The following is a 22,581-nucleotide window of genomic DNA, read 5'->3' on the forward strand; positions in this document are numbered from 1 at the left end:
TTTTCTGTTTTCTCTATTTTCCTTTCTATGATCTGACAATTACCCCCCCGTGTTATGCTTCTTATGACATCTGATTAAAGAGTACACGTCTGTCTACTTTTAGCTAATATTTTCTTTCTACACATCGAGCATCATGTACATTAAAAATCACAGCGCAGGAGGACTAGACACGTGTCACCTACAGCGACGTACAATGTCGCGTAGCATTTTATTTTGTTTTAGTTTTTAGTGAAAGAGGGAGCAATGCGCAAATGTATATTACGAGCGGTCACCTTAGGTATTTCATGTTTCAAACGTCTTTGCCTCCTCACTTGTACTTTCCAACCAATCCCGTCGCTACCAACAACAACTTCAACGGTTCCTTCTATGGTCATCCAAGCCCTCATTCTCCTCTGCCACAGTCTGACTCATGACGCATTCTCTCTCGACGAAGCGCCTCAGGGATGGCCTTGACCCAGATGCCTGATTTCCCAAGTTGGTCATCTCAATGTCCTGTGCCGATTCGCTGGTCTCATCCGAAGGGCGCATACGCCTCGAGTTTCTCTTCTTTACGCTCCCCAGCCCGAAAAAATCTTCCACGTCACTCTGGATATCGCTGAGTTTGTCATCCAGAGCCTCCAGCCCCTGATTCCACGCTGCTTGATTCAGATGGGCATTTTCGTCGACCAGCTTATTCTTCTTGCGGATCTCTTGCCACCGCGATTTGCTTCCAAGTTCAAAGACATTCATTCTTCTTTGTTTGCCAATGGGGTTTCCAAGCATAGCAGGTCGCCATGCCTTTTCCTCCTCTACCACCGCCTGGTGATCATCAGGCATAGAGGCACGCCGTATGGTTGATCTCCGACGGGCTTCGATCAGCCGATCCATTTCCGCCATCTTGGAATTTGGTATGATTTGGACGTTTGTAAACCGAGCCAAGATTAACAGCAGCATGACGGTGAGTATGAACAGGATACCTGCCACGACTCCGGTAGCTACTTGCTGACCCAGTGTTCTGGTGACCAGACCGCCAAGGGCACTGGCACCCGCAGCGAAGACGAATGCCAGAGTATGAATAGCTGCAAAGCCAGCAGTTACTCTCGGGAAAGAAGAGTAGTTTGTTCGTTTCTCGGACTTGCCCGACTTGCTGCGTTGACGCCCTGTCATTCCGGGTGAAAGATCAGAAGTATCAAAACACTCCATCACCAGGCCATTGCATTCTGCAATAGCGAGGCATGACAAGAGTCCTATGCAAAATGCAAAAATTGTTGGCACACCAATATGCATTGGTGGTCCGGATGATACCGAGGCATAGCAGACTCCTGCCAACGGCAGTGTAATAGTGAAGATGGTACGCCGAACAAGATGAGATGACCACGCAATCTTTCTTTCCATCGTTGCCTTGTTTGTGTTGAGCTGTGCTTGACGGGATCTTGAAAAGAAGCTGGCCTTTTGAAAAGGAATAGCCATGATGGCTCCAAGAGCGACGCTTCCAACGAGCAAACCCACGTTGGGAGATCGAAGTTTGTAAAATTTGGATGCCAGCGATCCTAGTAGTACAATGGTCAAAACTACTTGTGCGTAGATCCATGCCGCGTAGACGGCGAGGATCAGGAAACCAGGCTGGCGAAGCATTTCTAATGTCAGGAGAATGCCGTGATAGACCTCCTGCCCCCACCACTTGGGGCCAGTCTTGACCCTGTGCATCATAACCTCGCCTCGGGCTACGCGGCGTGAGATATCACCACCAGTTCTCACTTCCGCTACCGATCGTCTGAAGGCAGATCGGCGGACCTCGGGACAGAGGACATTGAGAATCAGTACAACAGCGATCATGATGATGCTGATGTAAAATCCCCATGTTGGTGGGTACTTGTCAATGACACAGGCACCGACAAGGAAACCGATACCGAGAGACCCAATCCAACACCATGTCCAAATGCCCAACCAAACTCCCATGCCACCACCATGCCGCCTTGCGTCATAGTGATCAACAACTTCTCCATGAGGGTTTGTGCTCATGAGCGAAGCGCCGAATAAATCCATCAGTATAGAGTGGAAATTCATGCTGGCAAAACCAAGTGAGCCTCCCATAAGCGTTCGCGATGCGAGGAGCATGGCTCTCCATGTCCCTGTGTTGGCAAGTCTCTGGGTATTGACTGCGAGGGCCTGAGGGAACAGAAGAGGCATGGCAAGGACAAGGCTTGTCATGATGTATGGCTTCCGCCCGTGCAGCAAGGGAAGTGGCCACAGGAAGAAAGTTGGAATCGCCAAACCCAGGAAGCAACCGGTGTTGCCATGAACCGTAGCATGAGATTGGTCGATGATGTAGTACTGGATGGAAGGAACCAAACCTGCATAAATGCCCAAAATCATACCGATCAAGGCAGTGCTGATACAAGCCACCGTTGCGACGAATCGCTTGCGGACTGGTGACCAGTCTCTGGCAGTTGGTTGTCGTTTGCGTGACTTGGCCAAGCTGAACCCTTGTGCGCCCCGTAGACTTACATGAGATCGACGACGGAGACTGATGCCGCGGTCGGTGTGTGTTCGACGTCCAGCAACTTCGCGATTGGGAGTATCCTCGCCAGACTCGTGTGAAGCATGCCTTGCGTGGGAGCCCCTTGGTGCTGATTTGCTTTGACGTGGTTTGCTTTGCAAGGCGGGAACATCTTTTGTTCCTCTTGATAAGTCGTTGTATGGTTTCTTGCGATTCAACTTGGGCGTCCTATTTGAGACTTTGCGAGAGCCCGGCGTGGTATAGCTTGCCCCATTGATGCTGGCTCTTCTGCCCGGAACACTGAAGGATGCTTCAGCCGCAGTCTGGGGAGGCGTTTCATTCTGAATAGGAAATTCTCTAGCAGTCACATCATTACGCTCACTGGAGTAACTCTGAAGGATTTCATTCAGTCGTGGGCGCTCAGGGGCACCGGTATATGTATCCGCATGTTGGTATGGCGGCCTCTCCTGTTGGCCCTCGTTTTGGATGTCAACGCCATTGACTTTACCCGAACTCTCGTGGGTGCGGCGGCCTGATGTGTCATCATCCTGAGAGGCCCCGTCTTGACCACCAGGGACACTGTGGCAGCGAGCGTGCAAAGTGACGCACGGCTGGTGAATTTTGGGACATGAGGGAGTGTCGGGGCGCTGTACCACCTCAGAGGCCAGCGCAATAGCCTCGTTCATGAGTTTTTCAAGATCATTGACGGCACGCTGGAATAATAAAGGATCGATCTTGGGCTCAGATCTCCCAGATTGCGACGATAAGCCCGTCATACGCCGGGATGGGAGGACGCTTGATAACGCTGCCTCTGACTGCCGCCGTTGCGATGCCGAAGAAGGCCTTCTGATCTTGCTCCTTGGGGGTAACTCTGTAAACTTGGAGGTATAAGTCTCTGGATACTTGAGAATCTCGCGTAGCCACTGGGCAGTACGCTTATAATCCAACGTCGAGCTAAGAGAGTGCGTTCGCGCGGATGAGTTTTCGGATGCCTGTCTCTGTAAATTCCCTTCCTAAGAGTGAAGAGATTGACCGGATTCCATCTGGAAATATGACTTGTCCTTAGCAGCGGTAGAACCAGCGGCTTCTCGGACGGGCCTAACCTTGAATGTCGAAGAATGGCTTTCGTGTCCGCTTGATGAGGGCTCATTTGTGAAGATGGGACGAATCTTGGAAATGGGGATAGGAGAGTGGATGAGACGATGCTGAGGATCAGCAACTTGCTTGTTCTCGTCTGGGATTTCGCCTCGGATGACTTGCTGTTCAGCCTCGTCCTGAAATTGTGGCCCTGTAACGCTATACGACGGCATTGTTTCAAACTCTCCCACAGTTCTTTTCGGCAGGATCCTCTCTGGTTTGGCGTTATTGTGAAACGAGCCATCTTCTGTGAATCCACGTCGCCCAGATTCACCGTTTATGGGAGAGAATTGATTTGTCTCAACAAAATGGTAGGCCATGGCTCCATCATCTACCGTTCCGGAATATGGCCCGACCTTTGGTATGGGACCGTGACGATGATGGCCATCCTCTTGAGGAGGAATTTCAGGCTCGAAAGCATGGAGCTTTGGAGTTGGAAACGGCAGCCCCTGACCATCTCCCCTTTCAACCTCACCATGACGCAATTCACTTCTCGAGATAACAGCATTTATGCCGTCAATGTCACTCGGCACAGTCTCAGCGTTGTCGGCCAGAGGGTCAAATGGCTGGGCCTTGTTGGCAGAGCGACTATAGTCTAAGCCACGCTGGTTTCCCAAGAGCACAGGGTGGTATGTAGGATAGTATGAGAAAGCAGGGCGAACCTTGACGGCTAGGCTGTGACCCTTGTGCCGATGAACTGGCACTGTCACTTCGGTGACTGATAGATCCCCACTGGACAGCACGCGATGCATCTCACCGCTCATCATGGATTCATTGGATACTGGGGACGATGGTTGCGTTGACGAGACAAAGCTCTGAGATCCCGGTGATCGGGCCCCGTTGTCGCAGGAACCGGCGCCATCCAGCAGTCCAGGGTGGTGTACTTGAGCATGTGTATCGCCTCTGTGCAGAGGGGTGTTGGCACACTCTCGGTCGACGAGCCCTATTGAGGACGAGTAGGCCATTTCTTCTGAAAGATGGACAGGGGAGATTTGCCGGGCAAGAGCGGATGCGTTTCTGACAGCGGAGGAGTCTCGATTCTCAAGCTCTGACTTGGATGATTGAGAGGGTGTTTTGAGTGGGGGAGATCTGCTGACGACTGGCGGTGCGGGCGAGTCTCTGTGTACAAGGGCAGGGCCGGCGGTCGAGGTCTTTGGCAAATGGTGTCTGAATGCAACAGCCCTGCTGGTGGAGAAACCGGTGCCTTCGGTTGCCGTGTCGTCTTGGTCGGGCCCGAGAGTGGTGAGAGAGGGGCGGCAGCTTGGTGCCGGTGTCTGATCGAAGTCGCCAGCGTCCATGTCAGTTTGATGATGGAGACGGGGCTGCTAGGCCTGGGCGCTGTGGGATAACGTCAAAAGCATTGCCACCTGGCCGGTTCTACCCCGTGCTCGCAGGACACACACAGGTTGGCCAAGAGGCGTGTCTCGAGTATGCAGGAGTGTCGAGTGAAAAGGGGCTTTGGCAGGGGGTTGCTCCAAGGTCGGGTCGATTTCCGACCGACTTCAAACTGTTGGTCAAAGTCGCTAACTGTAAGTAAGCGGTAAAAGGGTTGACTAGAACAAGTGCCGGAGGAAGAGGCCCCTGGTGGCCTCTCGGCATAAGAGGGCAGGGAAAGCTGTTGAAACCATGCAGTCTCGGATGAGTGTGCGAGTGGCATAACATGAATTCTTGCGTTTTAAAAAAAGATACAGCTCCAGATACAAGATAGAACAGGGAGGAGGAGATAGGGATGTCGTGGCGAGGAGAGGATATTGATGAGGTCGGTGATGGATGGAATATGGAATATGGTGGTGAGGCTGAGTTTCTCGCCGCCTGTCAAAAGCAGCTTTTGTTGTTGTTGTTGTTGCCGTCGATGCCAGCTTGGCGAGGGCCGGCGAGTGTTGGGACGCGCCTTCCCCAGAATCCCTGGATCGTAACTACAACTGCAAGTACCTTGACATGTACCTCCTATAAGTGCGTGTACGAGTGCGAATGCATTCTCCAGCTCTGCGTGTCTCCCTCTACCAAGGTTAGTATTGCCAAGACAAAAGGTACCTATACCTACACTATCTCTGTCCTCCTCCTTATCTTTTTCTTCTTTCGGCCCAGATGAAGGAGTCGGAACCCGGAATTCAACTGTCCATACTATTAGGCAGTCAGCTGCTAGCTGATTCAGGCATACACACGGGAGAGGACGGTAGGGGACAAAAGGGGCCGCTCATAATCGAGGCGGCAGAGGCAGAGTAGCAGTGATGCGGGTCTTCATTAGAGGGCGCATCAATACTGCGAGATGCTTGGAGAAAGTCGCCTCACTAGGAGCACATGAATCATAATATGCCCGCTTTGGGTAAACAGACTGTAAGCATACCGAGTATCCGTACGAATTAGAGTTGACATGGATAGAGGCAAAATAGACGTGGCAAATACAGCTTAGAAACCCCCCAACGACTCAAGTGTCAGTCCCCAATTTACGGTAACCGCTCAACTTGGTTGGACTTGGTTGCCCCTAAAGGTGGTGGCATTATCGCTGGAGGAAGCCGGGCAAAGCACCAGACACACAGAGCTGGTTGATTCCAAACAACCAAAGCACTTTGCTACTCTGTCCACTAGACCTCTGTTGCATTTAGGCTACGTGGTTTTTTTTTTTTTTTTTTTTTTTTTTTGATGTGTCGTTGAAATTGCAACCCGGTACGTGTTTCTCTCAGGGGCAACTCATTCATCACGTCGCTTATTGGTCGAGCACGCCGGAAAGATGAGGTCGGTTTCCTCAAAGTCCCCATTGAGAACTTTTACAAGACAAACACAGTGAAGCTTGGCTACAGAGCTCATCTGCCGGTTCAATATGTGTGCACGCCCCTGCAAACCCAACCACTCGGTATTACCGGCCAGACTGTTGAAACTGACCGAAGCCCATTCACTCACCTCTGTCCCTATGTACAAAGTCATCCCTCGGTATGGTCCCTGGATGCTGTAACGTTCAACTCCTTCTGACACCAATCTCCTTTACATTACCTGGCAGCACCTAATACCTTACCCATCTACGCTAGTTGTTCAACCTTCCTTTCGGCCCCTACCCGTGTTATTGCATTGCCCTGTCGGCCTTCGCTCATATCCGGTCGTTTTATTCCAAGCACGAGTTCCCAACAGTTGCATCTACGCCCTGCTTCTAGCAGGAGCCAACTCTGCAAAATCCAGACCGCGCCGTGTATGTGTGTCACGGCTGCTGCGCACACGCCCGTACAAGTTGGACATGTACCTATACCTGCCTACCCGTACTCTGCACTCGGTATATTGACATCTAAATGCAATCAGGTAGCACCACCAGTCATCCATCAGCCTTATCCTTATTAACGGGTTGACACATACTGCAAGGCCGTGCAGCTTTGTGTAGCGAGCGCCTCACGCAACGCTGCACACTTGAGCTGAAATCCCCAGCGAAACAAAGACACGCCCCTCCCTCCACGCTTTCGCCCTCCGCATCCTTCCCCTCGTATTGTCTACTACGATACGACAAGATCGGTGCTACATACACCATCACAGCCAAGGACTTTGCTCTCCTCCACGCCCTCTGAGGCATCATCTCATCGTGTTGTCTTTTTTTAGCCATGCCGGTCTTACGTGAAGGGGAAGAAAAAACGAGAGCGTGGCTTTTGGGGGTTGCTCGGTGAAATAAGGGACTGGAGGAAGAAAGTGGAAAAACTGGTCGCCGGGCATCGCACAAAACGCCCTAATGCCGATCGTTTCTGACCTCCAGCAGCAGTTCGCCAGGCACCAGAGCCCTCTCGACCAGGTCCATCCGAATCGAGACACTTGTGCCGACTTCCCCCTCCCTCTCAGCCTGCAGCCCGCGATCCTCCCGGGGCAGCGCTGCCGAATGCTGCCGCCTCGGTACGTCCCCGTACTTGGAAGCTGCGTGTACAGAATGCATCCCGGGGCGAGCAAAAAAAAAAAAAAAAAAAAAAAAAGAGAGAGGCAAGAGTCGAGAATGTTCCTTTCGAGGCGTGACTAACCGCCGCAATGACTCCCAACAGTCCTACGCCCTGCTTGTGTGCGGAATACCGCAGTTTCTGCCTAGGCCAGCAGGCTCCAAAGGCCAAGTCCTGTCACGAATGACTGCGAGATGAACCGGTGAATACCAGCCTATTAGCTAAGCCCCTCGGCCAAGGGTAGGACCTCGGATACGTATTCCGCGAACTGAACGGCTTGAGACATGCATACCTACCTAGGTACTAAGGTATCGTGATGCGCGAGAGTCCTAAGGAATCAAGGTGCTCGGAAAGCAAGGGCCGCCAGATAAGCAGGCGAGTGACTTGGCCGCATGAGCCGCTGCCTGTCCTCCGCAGGCTGGCAAACACCACGCGACCGCTTGGAAGTTGCCGCGCTGTGGGCATTTGCCCTCCGCGAAGAGCCTCACACGACAGGCAGCCTTACCAGGGGCAGCCGTTCGTCGGTGGTACTCTGTACAAGGTTTGTCGCGCAGAGTTGCCTTGGATACCACCAAAGGTGCCCAACCCCGGGTATCTGCTGCCTACCAGGCCAGGTAAGTGCATGGATGTTTGTTTCTACGGAGTAAGAGAAGAGCCAAACCCCAGCCAACGGGGAAAAAGACCCCCAGCATTTCTGCAAGGTTCCCCGTCCCCGGTTCCCAAGCCAAGGCACTCCGGTCATCAGCCCAGTCAGTGGGTTACCCGTTTCGGCTCAGCCCACCAAAGCAAGTTCAAGCTTGAGTTAGCCGCAAGCCAAGTCTTGTCTTCCATGTCACCAAGAGCACAAGTCTAACGACCGCGTTTCAAACTACGAGTACCTACCAGATAAAATTAGGACCAGGCTAAAACAACGCTGCCCTGCTTGGGCAAAACAGGCGCGCCCGCGCATACGGCGCATCTTGTCATCATCATCTCGCCCCCCCTTCGATCGCCCGCGCCAAGGCGCCTAGCAACAGACGCGCCTGTCAAGTCCGCCCTGGCCCTGCGTACAAAGTTGCTTTTCGTGCGACTGGGAGGGACAAAAAAGGGCCGGCCAACGTTGCAACCTCCATGTCTGCCATCTCATGTACAAGCATCATCCCATCATGCATCTCCCATGTGTGTCTTGCCCCCCCCAACCAGAGCCAAATCTCACACCTACCCTCCCTATCCCAGCTCCCCGGAACCAATCAAGCAATTCGTAGCGCACCGCACAAATGAGGCGGCCCCCTCCCCTTTCGATCCTGTGTCGAGCAAAGTACCTTACACATAAGACGAGAGGTAACAATTTCCTCTTTGGGCCCTGCGCTCATCTCTGAATCGCATCCATCTCGCCCGACTTGGGTAGCATGAGAATGAGCATCACCCGCAGCGCGGAAATTTAAAAAAAAAACGATTTGATTGAATATTAGACGCGAGAAGCAGGCCCGACTGTCGCAAGGTCAGGTCAGATGAAGAGATTTCTAAATAAAGCAACTTGTTCCAATTTTCACACGAATAAGCTCTTTTCGAACCCACCCCTTTTCTGCTTAGCATGCCACGTTTTTCTTCTTTGCCTTGCGTTTCTTTCTTCTTTTCCTTCGATCCCGTCAAGCGCGCAGCCGCCCCTTGCCCTCTTTTTTTTTTCCTTCTTTCCCTTCTCTGCTTTAAACCCCCCCCCCCGGCCAACCACGCGCCACGCCTCGCCCGATTAGGCAAAACCCCTCGCCGAGTTCGGTTCGGCAGCGAAAGCCACCAGAAATGTTTCTCTAATTATAGCTCACCCAGCTCCAGCCTCAGCTTTTCCCCGTTTTTGGTCTCTTTGTTTTGTCGTTTTTTGTCCTTTTTCAACGCAAAAACCACTCTCTCTCACACAAACGAGGAAACAAGGTTATTAGGTACCTATCGATCCAAGCATACTGCGCCCCCATCGAAACGCTCGGCCCAGTGCTGACTTTCATCTACCCATCCCGAAAAACCTACTGTCAAGGATTAATTCAAACACCCCTTCCAAATAAAATCATTGATGGTAATATACCGTAATGCGTATGAGTAGTAGTTCTAGTTTTGCGCAAGGTAGTTCGTTTTTATTCCGTCCTCTTTCCGCTTGCCGCAATGGCGGATTATATCCCACGCTTTCTCTCTTAGCGGCGAACGGGCGTACAATAGCGGCGGCCCCCCTCCATCTCGCTTAAACGCAAAAGGTTGGCTGAAATTTGAACAAACGGCCGGGCAACTTTTTCTTTTTTTTTTTGCTCTCATCTTACACTCCCCCAAGAAGGGAACAAAAGGGAAGGGAAAAGAAAATGAACCCACACATAGTAATACTGTAGTTCCCACTCACCCCCTCCCCTCTAACGGGAAAACTCGACTGAGCAGGGGATGAGTTTGCTAGAGAACTGGGCGAAAAAAAGAGAGAGAGAGAGAAATTAGCAAGAAAAAGGGTTGTGAGGCAGACAAGACTCAAAGGGAAGTGAAATTACATGGTGTAGCGGGGCATCACATCTGGCTAGGCCAATCCCTGTAATCAAGTTGCAAGCAAAGCTTTGTGGAGTGCTCTATCCAGACAATGGAGAAAAGAGATTCCACATCAGATGTAGCAAACTATGCCGCTACGGCATTGTATCAAGATTTTAATGAAGCATGTGAAAGAGTTGACAAACAGATCGGCTTGTCTGATACGGGACTTTCGGTATGCAATAGCCCGTTAGAGCTTGAACGCCGAAGCCGCCCCATCGAAACCCATATACTAAGTGATATTACGGAGTACTTGTTTCAAAGTGAAAGAGAAACAAGAAGAAACACAAGGAAAACACACAACAAATCACAGATAGACACAAGAGACAATTATCAAAAGACTTTTTTGTTCTATTGATTTGCAGCATCCTGATGCTGGCAATGTATGACTAAGAGATGGGTGGTGCCCGCCACCGGTGTCACCGAGACATTGCGCCCAGCGCAACTCATCTAATCAACTGGTGATGGTACAACTAAGGAAAAAACGAGCAAGACAAAGCTGCTTGAAAAGAAATGCAAAACAACAAAACAGAAGAAAAAAGAAGAAAGAGAAAAACAATGGCTGTTTGAGCAGAGATCATGTGCGTCCACCTCAGTGCACGCTTGGCCAAAGGCCAAAAGCATAGTCAAAAAAAAAAGCAAGCCCAAATAAGACATTACCGAGTGCCAACGTATGCAACACCAGGCGCATGACGTGGCCCTTCTTTCACGAACAGAAGATCCCAAAGCCCAATATAATCCGTCCAAAAAAAGATATAAACCCAGATCCCAAACATGAAGAAAATAAAAGGCAGAAGAAAAGGCAGAAGAAAAGGAAAAGCAAACAAAAGATGTAAATCAGAGTGGGCGAGATGAGGTAGTCTAATTGCCATGCCATGCCGTGTATTCCGAAGCCAATCCAGTTGGCCCAAAGACCCAAGAAAAGTGGACAATGTTTCATTCGGGGTTGCCTTGCGGCAATCTGAGAAGCCAAAAAAGCAGAAAAGGGAAAGAGATTGAAAAGGTAAAAAGCAAAAGAGGAAGCAATCGCTTGCCTGTGAGCAGCCGTATCTCTCATTATCGTACCCAAAGCCCCCCAATAAAAAAAAAACAGGACAAATGAAAGGTCCCAATCCCGGATGCTATGCAAAACGAAACTCAAAACAATGGAGAGGATCGCGATCGATCAGAAACAGGGTTATCGCAAGTCGTAGGTGAGAAAGTGATGTACTCGGCGCTTCATTTCGCATAAGTCGCTTATGCCCAAACCAAGATATGACGCCGGGAAAGAAGTGGAGTCATCGCTGTGGCGCATCGTAAAAATCGTCGGAACAGACTCCGATGAGGGAGAAAGGTCGTCATTGTCTCATTTTCCGTGTCTTCAGTAACGTCGTGATGTAGGTTGAGGAAGTGAGGAGGAGGGGACGGGCGAGGAGGATGTTGACATGTCTGGTCAAGGTGAATGTATGTGAGAGCGATTGGACAAGGCGCTTCGACGTGCCTCGCGTACGAGCATGAGGAGAATGGACGACGGATTGGCAGAGTAGAGAAATGAGATCCAGTCGTCCAGCTCGAAGCGAAGCAGCCGCGGGAAGCGCCATGCCAGAGGGCCCGCTACCGAAGACAAAACCCATCATCGGTAGCTCTTGCGGCTGGAGTGGCCGCTGCCGTAGCCCGAATCTGAGTAGGAAAAGTCGTGTGCGTGATGGGCACTATGACCAGTGTGTGCGCTGCAGGCATAACCGACGTAGATTGTGCGCTGCTCAATGTTGTGACCCGGCCTTCCGTATGCCGCGCAGCGGTCAATGGCATGTTGGTAGTAGAGGCATCGGCAAGCCGAGTAGAGCTCAACAAGTTGATAGCACATGATGATTCAAGCTGGTCTGGAAGCGGGACAATATAGTGTTGGTTGACGAATTGGAGATGGCTTCATGCGAAGGCGATGAGAAAGTGAAGCCGGCAGACGATCTCCGGGTCTGTGTCGTGGGCCAACAAGTGTTGTTAAAGTGTATAGTAGGGGTGTTATTGTCTAAGTGTTGGTCGAGCAAGAGGTGGCTTTTGTTCGTTTGTTTGTTTGTTTGTTTGCTGTTATGTGTTGGTGGGAGTTGATGCCTTGACAGAAAGCGGTTGGTTTCCAAGATGGCGGGATAGCTCTTTATAAGACGAGCAATGCTAAGGGAAAGGAGTAGGACGGATGAAAGAACAGACAAGGACCAAAATAGGAATAGGAAACTAGGCAAGGAAACCGATCTCTAAAGGAAACTGCCGGATGGCTATGGTAGGAGATGGGATTGTGACTGTGGATGTGGATGTGGATGTAGGTAGGGTGAAGAGAGACGAGGCATCGCAGCCTTATAGCTCTGCATCGTAGCCTAGAGTCGACAACGAGCGGGAGCCGGGAGTCAAGGTGTCAAGGTCCAGGTACAAGAGTGATCGGTAGTGTACGGTAGAGCATTCTGGTACTAGGTAGGAGAGCATGTCCAGGACAGAGGCGTGTGCAGGACAAGGGCTCTGCTTGTATTGTCGACTGGAAAAAGGAACAGACAGGGCCGAGAGGCGTGCATGGGCTAGGATGGGAGCGGACAGGAATGATACAAGCACGCCCCCACACTCGAGCCCATCGGACGCTTCTGGGGAGCAGGGGTATACATGGGCCGGACCCAAACCCTCGTCACTGGACCGCGTGGATTGCGGGAGGGCTGGCTGGTGGAGCGCGAGGCAAGGCGGACAAAACAAAACAGACGAAAGAAACAAGTCGGCAAGGTGCTTGTGCTTGTACCGTACTGTAATGTAAGCATTGGAGTGGGCAGCGAGCGAGCCATGCAGAGCCCGGTCAGCACCGGAAACAGGGTTCTCGGGAGTACAATGAGTCGCGCTGCTGGCCAGTACAGTAGGGCAGAACAAGTGAAGTACCGTGGCCCAGAAACACGGGTGCCAAAGGGGACCGTATCTTGCTGCAAGCTGGCTGGCGGGTTTCATGTCGAGATGGAATGTTCTGTGCCGTCGAGTGGTGGTATCGGCAGAGTGCAGCGGACTGCAGACTGCAGAGTGCAGAGTGCAGAAACGGGCCTGCAAGGTGCAAGGCACCAGTGAGTGATGTGATGCCAACCCGGCGGATCAGCCAGTAGCGGACGAACCATGGCGCCCCGAAAGCGAACCCACGCAAGAGGGCGAGCATTCAACCTTCTTGACAGGTGACTGCAAAGGGCCATGGCTGGAGCACAACCTAAGGCGTCGTGGCTGCAAACCGGCTGGCAGGGTCCGCTGCGGAAAAGGCAGTGTGGCGGTCCTCGGAGCAGTTCCCACCGGCGAGCATGTCTGGAAAGGGACTTGACGGGATTCACCAAGTAAGTCTACTCGTAAGTAGGCACAAGTATGCGTATGGGGTGTCCTGAGCAAGGCAAGGTTTAGCAGGTAGGACGGGCAGGGCTTCGAGGCCTCGAAGAGTCACCCAGCGCACGGGTCATTGGCCTTTGCCTGGGCGTGGGAAGAAGCCCTTTGGGGGCCTCAAAGTTGACCTGCAGCAAGGCTGAACTGGGGGGGAGGGGGGAAGGGGGGGAGGTGTGCGGCGTGTCAGCTCGCCGTGTGTCCATGACTGCGTCGTTGCAAGTGGTACCTGTTCTGGAGGAGATGTCGACACTATTGCCCGCTAGACGCTGCAGACTGCAAGGGGCCACGAGTATCATCAGCATCATCAGCATCGCATCCTTGAGGTAACCGGCAGCGGCAGCGAACATCAGCATCACGGCCAGAACGGCGCGGCGCGTTAGCCTTGGGGGGTTTTGCGCCAGTGTTTCTGCATCGGGACAAATTAGTCGAAAGAAAAGCGGACAGGCGACGAGGCAAAGGAACTGCTAGCAGAGCGAGCAGAGGTGCTCCGTAGAGGCATTTACCCTCGATGCATTTGAAATTGAAATTCCAAATATATGCGGCGAGCGTCTCGGTGTGGAATTGATGCAGCAAGTGGCGGACCGGCGGAACAAGGGAACGGGGAGCCGACACAGTGGGGTTGGGGCTTCGGGAGCGCTGTTGATGCTGCCTGAATACCTACTGAATGCCATTTTGGCGCTGTGATGTCACGATTCCACACCAGCGGAAACCGTTTGCTTGCTGCACGGCATCCCTCACCTCATCAATGGTGCATCTATGTACAGTCATTGCGCTGTGGCAGTACAGGCTCACGGCCCTTGATGAACCGAGATCCTAGGAATTGTTTCCTGTTAGGGTCACTGTACGCCATCCATGTTGGTCGCGGTGTACGAGTGCTACATGTATGCAGGCTGCAATTTGGCCGTCCCGATTCCGCGGCCTGGCGATGTCCGATGTCCCCAGACGGTGCCGAGGCAGGCACGGAGGATACGGGCAGATCATGAGATATTAAGAAGCGAGACATTTCAATGGGATCAACGTCCGTCAACCGCCTACGAGTACCATGTGTAATCCGGCAGGACTGGGCATACCTGCACAGGCAGTAAATACACCACTGCGTATCAATTAATTACCTGTACGGTACGATTAGTACCTAGCCCTGTATTGTATTTACTGCCTCGTACTGCAGAGGAATTCCAGATATCATTGAGGCTTGGTTAACCTGCACCTATACGAGTACGCAACAATACGCTGCGCTGCGCAGATTATGACGATGCTCAAGGCGCTGGCTACCTGTACCTACCTTAGTAGGTATCTATACAGTCAAGTAATTGATGGAAGTAGCGCTGGAGACACGGAGCATTGCAGCTGCCGAGATTCCATCAATGTCTCGTCTAGTAGTTCCTTCTTCTTGTCTGGACTACCTAAATTACCCAGTACTACCAGTGTAGGAGAAGGCGCGCGCCCTTGACTTCTTCTAGCTACTTGTCCCTGGAAGGCACGCTTCACTATCAAAATCACCCTTCCTAATCTGGTGCTAGGGACTCCGTATTAACGAGGTAGTTCTTTCTTCAGTATTAGCTGCCCATTTCTCACGCTCGCTTACCAACTTCATGCAATACCAGCTTGAGACTGGTCGAGTTATGAGCCCTCATTAGGCCTGTGATGTTGTATGCCATGATGGTTTTCTTCCCCAAACAGTACCATCTCTCAGCATCTAAACGACTTCCTGCATCCTTGCCGTCAAGCCGGTCCCTGACGATGGAATCGCGGCCCCGCCATGCGACCGCAGTCGTCGGCGGTCAGCATCAGCAGACGGAGATGTGCTCCCCGTGCAGGCTCGTTTTGACCTTGCAAATCAGGCGGCAAATAGGAAGAAAAGAAATCGGCGAAAATGAACCCTGCGCCCAGGTTTGCCGTGAGACATTTGCTACGCTAGACGCCAGATGGAGTCGGAAAATCTCATCTCTCAATTACCACGGTCCCAGGGTCGCCTCTCCAGACCAGACCAGCCAGGTTTTTGTCCAGACGGGAGTGTCAGATGACGGTAGAATCGGATGCGCCAGGGCGCTAGGACGGCCGTGGCTCTCGAGGCAGCACGTCATACTGCCGCGATAATTCCCTGGGAATTCGTCTGCGGACGACGATCTACTGTTCTCCTGGTGATGAAGGGATGCCGCGATGCGACCGAGTGACGCTCTGTGGTCAGCGCTCCTGAAGCTAATCGACAAGGAGGACTCAGTCGTCGTTGAGCTTGAGAGTCGTACCCAGTACCTAGCTACCTACTCATTCACCCATCTGCTCGTTTCTACGCATAATGTGGGCGACATCGAGAGCGAGTGCGACGGTGCAGGGTACTCCATGCCCATCCATGCTCATACGATACGACCAACCACGAGCCGAGCGAAATGTGGATCACAAGCAGCGCAGAGCCACAAAGCAGCCTGTCCTTCTCTCAAGTGCTGAGCCACAAGGGTCATCGTGGATTCAACAGCGTTCCTGTTTCCCACATCTCACTCGGCTCCACGCAGGCTGTGACGAGGGAGTACAAGTAGGTATTTCTGTAATGCCTCGTTAGCCGCCGTCACGGGGCGATGTAGTTATGATGCACTCAAATCATACTGATTGATCCGTCAGCATCGTCATCCATGGCCTTGCCAGGCGGACGGCAGTGACCCTCCAGGTTGCACAGACTTTTCACCTCCCACAAGCGGAATTCTTCTTACCAGCCGAAGGCCTGATTGATGTGCAGGCGCCTGTCGTATATCTCGCTTGCTGCTCAAGCTGTGACGATGCGAATCGGGCCATCGCAATTGTCATTGAACTTAAATCTTAGAGGGGGTCAACCAAGGAAGATCCACTTCCCGACTTGGACAAAGAGCCAGCCAAAGTGGTGGCCGTCTGTCGACAAATGTCATGTTCCACATTGAATGCAGTGCCACGGCTGAGAAGCTTCTCTTCATATTCTCTGCCGCGAGATGGGCTCTGCATGCATCCTAATCGGGACGAGGTGGGAGAACAGCCTCAGCCTTACGGCCCATTTAGGCAATGAAATGCAGGATGCTGCGAGACACCAGGAAGAAGGGGGAAACCCGCCGAGGGTAGGTTCCAACAGGGTAGGCGATTCAACCACGGAACACGCATGCTTGGAGATGGGCGCCGTGGGGACTTGATGCTGCATGTCTCAGGGTCCCGCTACGCGACTGGCCCTCTCGATTGCAGCATACCTAGGTACGGAGTACGGAGCACGTTTTAGCCATTGCACTGCAGCCGGACATGCAGAGAAAGTGCTCCGGGGTTCTGTTGCTGCACTGCGGGTTGGAGCACGTTTTAGCCGGCAACCACCAACGCTTGAACTTGGGACCAAACGCATCTCTGCGCATCCCGTCCCGTCATGTCTCCATAGGCCACGAGGCGGCCTCACAAGGTGGCCGCCTCTGGCCCGGCTTGGTTGTGTTCTCGTCCCGACCTGCTGTTCCCACGGCATGGTCTCCCCAGAGCTGCCACCAGCAGGACCGTCCCGAGAAGTCGGCTGAGGACAGGCGTCTGCGCCGAACAAGACGCGGAGGCAGCCGGCGTCCAAAATCTCACATGTTTCCCGCGCCCCGGAAGACCACCAGCCGAATTCGCATGTACCAATGGTCGGACTCAATTACCTTGTACATTGTGCCGAGGCCCAGCCTCATTGGTAAAGGCTGCTTGCAAACAAGTTGGCGAGAAAAGCCTCGCTTTTTTGCGCCAATGGTTGTACACCTCTAGAACTTGAGCATCCAAGGGTCCCTCGTACCACCCACAGATACTTACACCACCCCATGGCTACAGGAGTACCTGCGCGTTAGTTTGTGGACACCACCACCACCATCTCCAACACGGTGATTCTCTGGCTGAGAATAAATAGCACACACACACTCGCGGGTTATGCTGCCTTGTCTTAGACATGCAGTTTGGGGGCTGCGGGAGGCGATGATACGGTAACCCCAAGACTCATACATCGCACGTGAGGCATATGAGCAATTCGCCGTTTCGGTCACCTGCGAATGCGGCAAGCTTGGTAGGAAGGCTGCCAAGGTCAATCCTTTACGAAGCAAAGCGCTGCGGTTTCATCACAAAGTGGCCTCCAGCGACAAACAGACAAGGCCGTTTCGCGGCACGCTCGACTCCCAAGTAATACCGAAGAGCAACTTTGAGATCTATCGTATCACCGCTGACGGGCGATCGTGCAACGGTCGCACGGATGACGGATTTGGCTTTGGACGATTGCAAGGGACCCCCGTAAGATTGATACCAAATATAGGAACCACACTAGATCGCCTGTTGGCCTAAACCCAAGGCCTTGGTATCACTACCCTCCCTTCCGTTTATTCTTCCACTTTGGCTCCTACCTTAATCTTCCCTTCCCGTCCCAGTTTGCTGGGGCCTACCGTCTATTCGAAACGCACCTTTCCCTACGTGGGTTTCCATCTGATGCTGCCTCCGACGCCCTCGACACTGCCTGCTTGGAAGCGCCCTGGCAATCGGCACGGTCTACTACGACTACTAGCAGGCAATATGGAGTAAAAATAGTTTCCATCTGCTGGACAACCTGCCGATGGAAAAAGAAATAGAGTTTGAGACTAACGTGCTCAACCGCGAGAAGGAGAGGCTCATTCTGACCAGCGCTTGGGCTGAGGTGAAGATGGTTTCTATTTCTAGAGCAAATGATGCAGAGAAAGTGAGGGTGAGAGAGAATGAGGCAAAGAAGAAGAAGAAGAAACCAGACAGCTCGACATCGGCACCGCGGATTCGTATCATGAGAGCTCGTACTGCCTGCGTGTTCCCCTAGTCCATCTTCATCTTTGCACTCAGATTCGTGGCATTCTAAAACATGTCTCGGGAGTGATTTAGGGTCGGCGGGGTGGAACCAGCCAGCCCGGATGAGCTGGGTCCCGATGGCTGTCAGCCCGCCCCAGGTCCAAACGTCAATGCCAGTGGTCAATCAAACCAGACGATGCTACGAGAGGATTAGCAGATGTTTAAGCGACAGACGCGCTCCCAGCTGTTCATTGGTGGGGGCGAGAGGGAGCTGAGGATCTAAACGGCCGAAGAACAGAATCTCTCTCGTGAAGCAGTAGCTCGACCAAAGTCGGCGTCGGCGCAAACACCAACCGGGACCGGGCCGTCAATATGGAGCACAGGACAGAGGGCGACCTGCCGAAATCGACGAGGCCTAGGGGTTTATTTTGGCATCTTGAGTCGCGAATGCCTGCTTGATGCTTGATGTGCGACATGTCACTGGCGAGCCGGGAGCTTCACCTGGGTGTTCACCGCCCTCTTGGCCCGTCACCTGGCTCGAGCAAGCCGTACGCACCGGTCACCGTGACAAGGTCGATAAGGCCATCTGTCTCTGGCCTCACCTTGCAAGTCCGGTACGGTACGGCAGTACTGTAGCGCATATGACCTCATGGAGCCCGTCACCCGTCGCTTGCAATATGTATCTATCGGTGGCTAGCCCTGCTCCCGAAGCTGTCCGCGCGTGACTTGTATCAACTGGCGCGGCGTCGTCATCTTGGCCAGTCTTGGGCTCCCCCTGTCGTGCTACCAGAGACAGGCTACCCCCCAAGATGTGCCTGCGTGCCTCCGTGCCTGCGCGCTCAAGAGATTCTATCATGTTCTGCGCATTGCTCATTCTCGACACCTACTGCACACACCTCTCATGATTCAATCGTCCCTTTGACGAGCGCAGCGTTAGCGAGCATCAGCGGTGACTAGCAATCCGGCGGTTCGACGCCCCGTATTCGCTGCGCCTCTCACTGTGGCTTGCTGGAAAAAAGGTCCGCTTTTGCTTCCCCCCGGTCGCCCGTCCATGTCCGCATCCGGTATCCGCCCCGGAGTTGCCGGGCACGCCAGCAATGGACGGCGACGAAACAGAACGGCGAGATCATCAAGTCGTTCGTGACACTTGTCGCGGGCTCCGAAGCTTGCAAAGACACCAAATGACTCGATGATTCCAGCCGGCGGAGCGATTCCATGGCGCCATCTGTCGGCATCTACGTTCGGCGGGCTCGTCAATCGCCACATCCGCCAGATACGCAGACGGCGTTGCGGATTACGATGGCTACCTATGTTTCCAAAGGCATCAAACTCCGGCGCTGGCAACGTCTTCCGGGCTGATCTTACTCCAGGAGAAACAGCTGTTCCCCGTACTTGGTCGGCTAGGCAGCCGCTGGGCCCCCGCACCATATTGGACGCTGACAATTATCACGTCGATTTTCAGACAAAAGGCGGACAGATTCACGCATTTGCATATTTGTAAACGGTTGATTACCTTATTTCCACCTTGCATAGTTTGTCAGCAATGTCCGATTGCCATCCCCTGCTTGCTTGCCTTGCCCACCGGCAGCCTGATACTCCCGGCTCTCGACACCTGGTGTCAGTATCTGCTGTAGGCTCTCGCGCCTGAAGCTGTGAAACGTGCGACTCTGCGTGCTCTCTCATCCACATCCGCATCCACACCCTGGTTGGTCTTCCCCTGCTGGTGTAGCGAACAGCGACCCGCTATCCCGCATCATTGGATTTTCTTCGATACACCCCCTTGTCTTTTCCTTCTCATCCCATGTCAATGCCCTAGCAGATCCATGGCTTTTTTAGGGGACGAATGAGCCTCATTCTCTTGCGAAAGATAGCCCCCGATTTGGCTTGGCCGCTTTTGCTTTATTTTGGTCATCATGCTTGTGATGTTCATACCCAGTCAAGGGACTAAGTGCCGCTCTTACCAACCGCGGCTCAGCTTCCGCAACCCAGAATCGAGCAATGATCTCTGCAACGGTGGCGCATCAGTATATCGAGTCCGGGATGACGATTCCTGGGATTCCTAACCCCCGGCTTCGATCATTTTTATTTTGTTTTGTCTTATTTTATTTTACTGACATTGATCCGGGCGCCTAATCTGACCAAACATGCAACGTCCTACACCCCCCCTCCCCCATGTTTGTTTTCCGCCTTGCACATCGACACTTGAAACAATGGCCATGTTCTATCATCTGCACACACTTGATGCCATCTCCACCATCAAGACTGACTCATTGAGGCTATCACCTAACACGGCTATAACTTTACCAGGACTTGTTTTTTAAACCTCTCGCTTCTCGTCGTCAGAGTTGGCTTGCCGCCGCGCCATCCCTCGAGCTAGATCGGCCATATAACACATGTATCCATAGCTGGTCTTACAAACAGCCGCGCTCACTAGCTTGGCGTTGCTGCATGCAGCAGTTAGAGCGAGGAGGCCTCAAACAGGCCATCTTGCAGATTGCACTATCAAACAACTCTATCAGCTGCATTTCAGCTTGTTAGAGAATGCCCGCCTGACTTGGCAATTAGACGAGTTTACTCGCCGGTGCAGATTAGGCACGAACCCTCCAATTCCCCACCGTCGTACTTTTGTCATCTCGGGCTAAGCAATGCAACTGCAACTCCATCCATATATGCACACGCTCATTCCATCGTGGTGTTACATCCCATCACAAAACATGGCACATTATCACACATACACCCTCTTCGTTTCTTCCCTTCCCACTCTTTTACCCCTTGCTTTAAACCTATTCCCATCAATTCTAGGCCCCGTCTCACGGGAAACCCCACCGCCATGGGTTGTCGTATCATCGGATTACTTCTCTCCCGTTCTAGGCTTCTTCTTCTGGCCTTGGCTATAGTCCGTTGCGCACCGCTGATTGGCCTCTCTTTGCATGCAGGTAATATTCCCAACAATCCAAACCCAGAAGCAAAATGGAAAAAAATGAAAAAGAGTCATGCGGCACAAAGTTTCGTGTTCGTCCTGTCCTATTACCAGGCAACATTGTGTCCTCCTTGTTCGAAACGGCTGTTTACTTGGGTTGCGGCAACGGGCAACGGAGACATGGGATTGGCTTACGGCGGGAGGGTCAATTTAAACTAAAGGTCATTTGTTTTTTTCTCTCAAATTACTCATTTCCGATGTATATAGTTGATTATTATCTACACTTTCGTCGTAGAGGCGAAGAGGTAGTGTTGTTTGTCTCCCCCCCTCCCCCTTTTCTATTCAAGGAGCCCCGTGTAAACTGGGCAAAGTAGAACTACACGACATTGAGAGAGAAGAAAGAAGAAGAAAAAGAAATCGATGGCACGTTTCTTCGCGAATAAGAAACAACCTCCCCCCTTTTTTTTCTCTTTTCTTCATCTTTGTCCTTTTTCTAGCGTTCTATGTAAATGTCATGAACCCCCATGCGTAGCTTCGGAATGTAGTTGAGATCCGAATAGGTGAGTTATCGCACGCCAAATGAAGAGAAAAAAAATAAAAAAGAAGAAAGAAAGAAGAAAACAGTTTCGAAATAGAAGAATGGAATCGGCAAAAAAAAAAGAGAAAAAAAACACACTCGCAATACAAAGAACAAAGACTGGTTTTGGTTATCCCAGCCTAACATGTACCTGCTTTACGCCTCCGCCCCCCTTTGCGTTGTTCGTTTCGTCTTTGAAATCGGTTGAAAATAAAAGGCCTTTTAAAATAAAAAGAATAGCAAAGAAAAGAAAAGAAAAGAGAAAAAAGAGAAAAGAGAAACACCCGCAATGGAAGGGCCGAGAAAAAAAGGAGTTTTAAACAAGAAAAAAAAAAGAATATACATGTTCGGCACGCTTCAAAGCCTTTTGCCAGCAAGCACGTAAAAAAGAGCCGCTATACTAGACAAGAACGACGTATAAAATCATGCCTCCCTTTATTGTTCTTCTTCTTCTTCTTCATCTTTACCCCCCTCATCTTTGGTTGAACAAAACACTTCTCCTTCGACCAACCAACTCTCGTGAGCCCACTAAACCCAATAGTCTTTCCCCCCATCCGTTGTCGACGTCGCCCCCCTTTCATCTCCCCTCTCCTTCATGTCGTAAGAGAAACAGAAAAAGAATAAATTTCAGCTACCAGAATGGGAAACTCCAAGACCGGGACTTGTGTGGCTCGTCTGGTTGACCGGAACAACAGTGGAATGTGTATCATCTCACCCCGACCCTAATGCAAAGAAAATAGGAAAAAAATAGAATGGAAAAAAATCAAAGCGAATAACCAATGAGTCATGGTGATCATCAATGTAAAATGCGAATGACCCTCTTAAACTCCCAATATGTTATTGTTCGTACACACTTTTTCTTCTTCGAGTCACTTGAGAATATGTGGTC

General features: G+C 51.9%; 1 protein-coding gene across 1 annotated transcript; it reads right to left on the reverse strand.

Annotated features, from left to right (window-relative positions):
- Positions 1 to 351: 351 nt before the first annotated feature.
- Triagg1_7116 (uncharacterized protein) lies at positions 352 to 4,914 on the reverse strand (the record flags this gene model as incomplete). The annotated part of the gene is made up of 2 exons (XM_062901816.1): positions 352 to 3,492; positions 3,583 to 4,914. The coding sequence occupies 2 exons, from the start codon at positions 4,912 to 4,914 to the stop codon at positions 352 to 354; spliced, it is 4,473 nt and encodes a 1,490-aa protein (XP_062753938.1).
- Between the last annotated feature and the right edge of the window lie 17,667 nt (positions 4,915 to 22,581).

Source organism: Trichoderma aggressivum, assembly GCF_033847375.1.
Source record: "Trichoderma aggressivum f. europaeum strain CBS 100526 chromosome Unknown scaffold_030, whole genome shotgun sequence".
NCBI lineage: Eukaryota > Fungi > Ascomycota > Sordariomycetes > Hypocreales > Hypocreaceae > Trichoderma > Trichoderma aggressivum.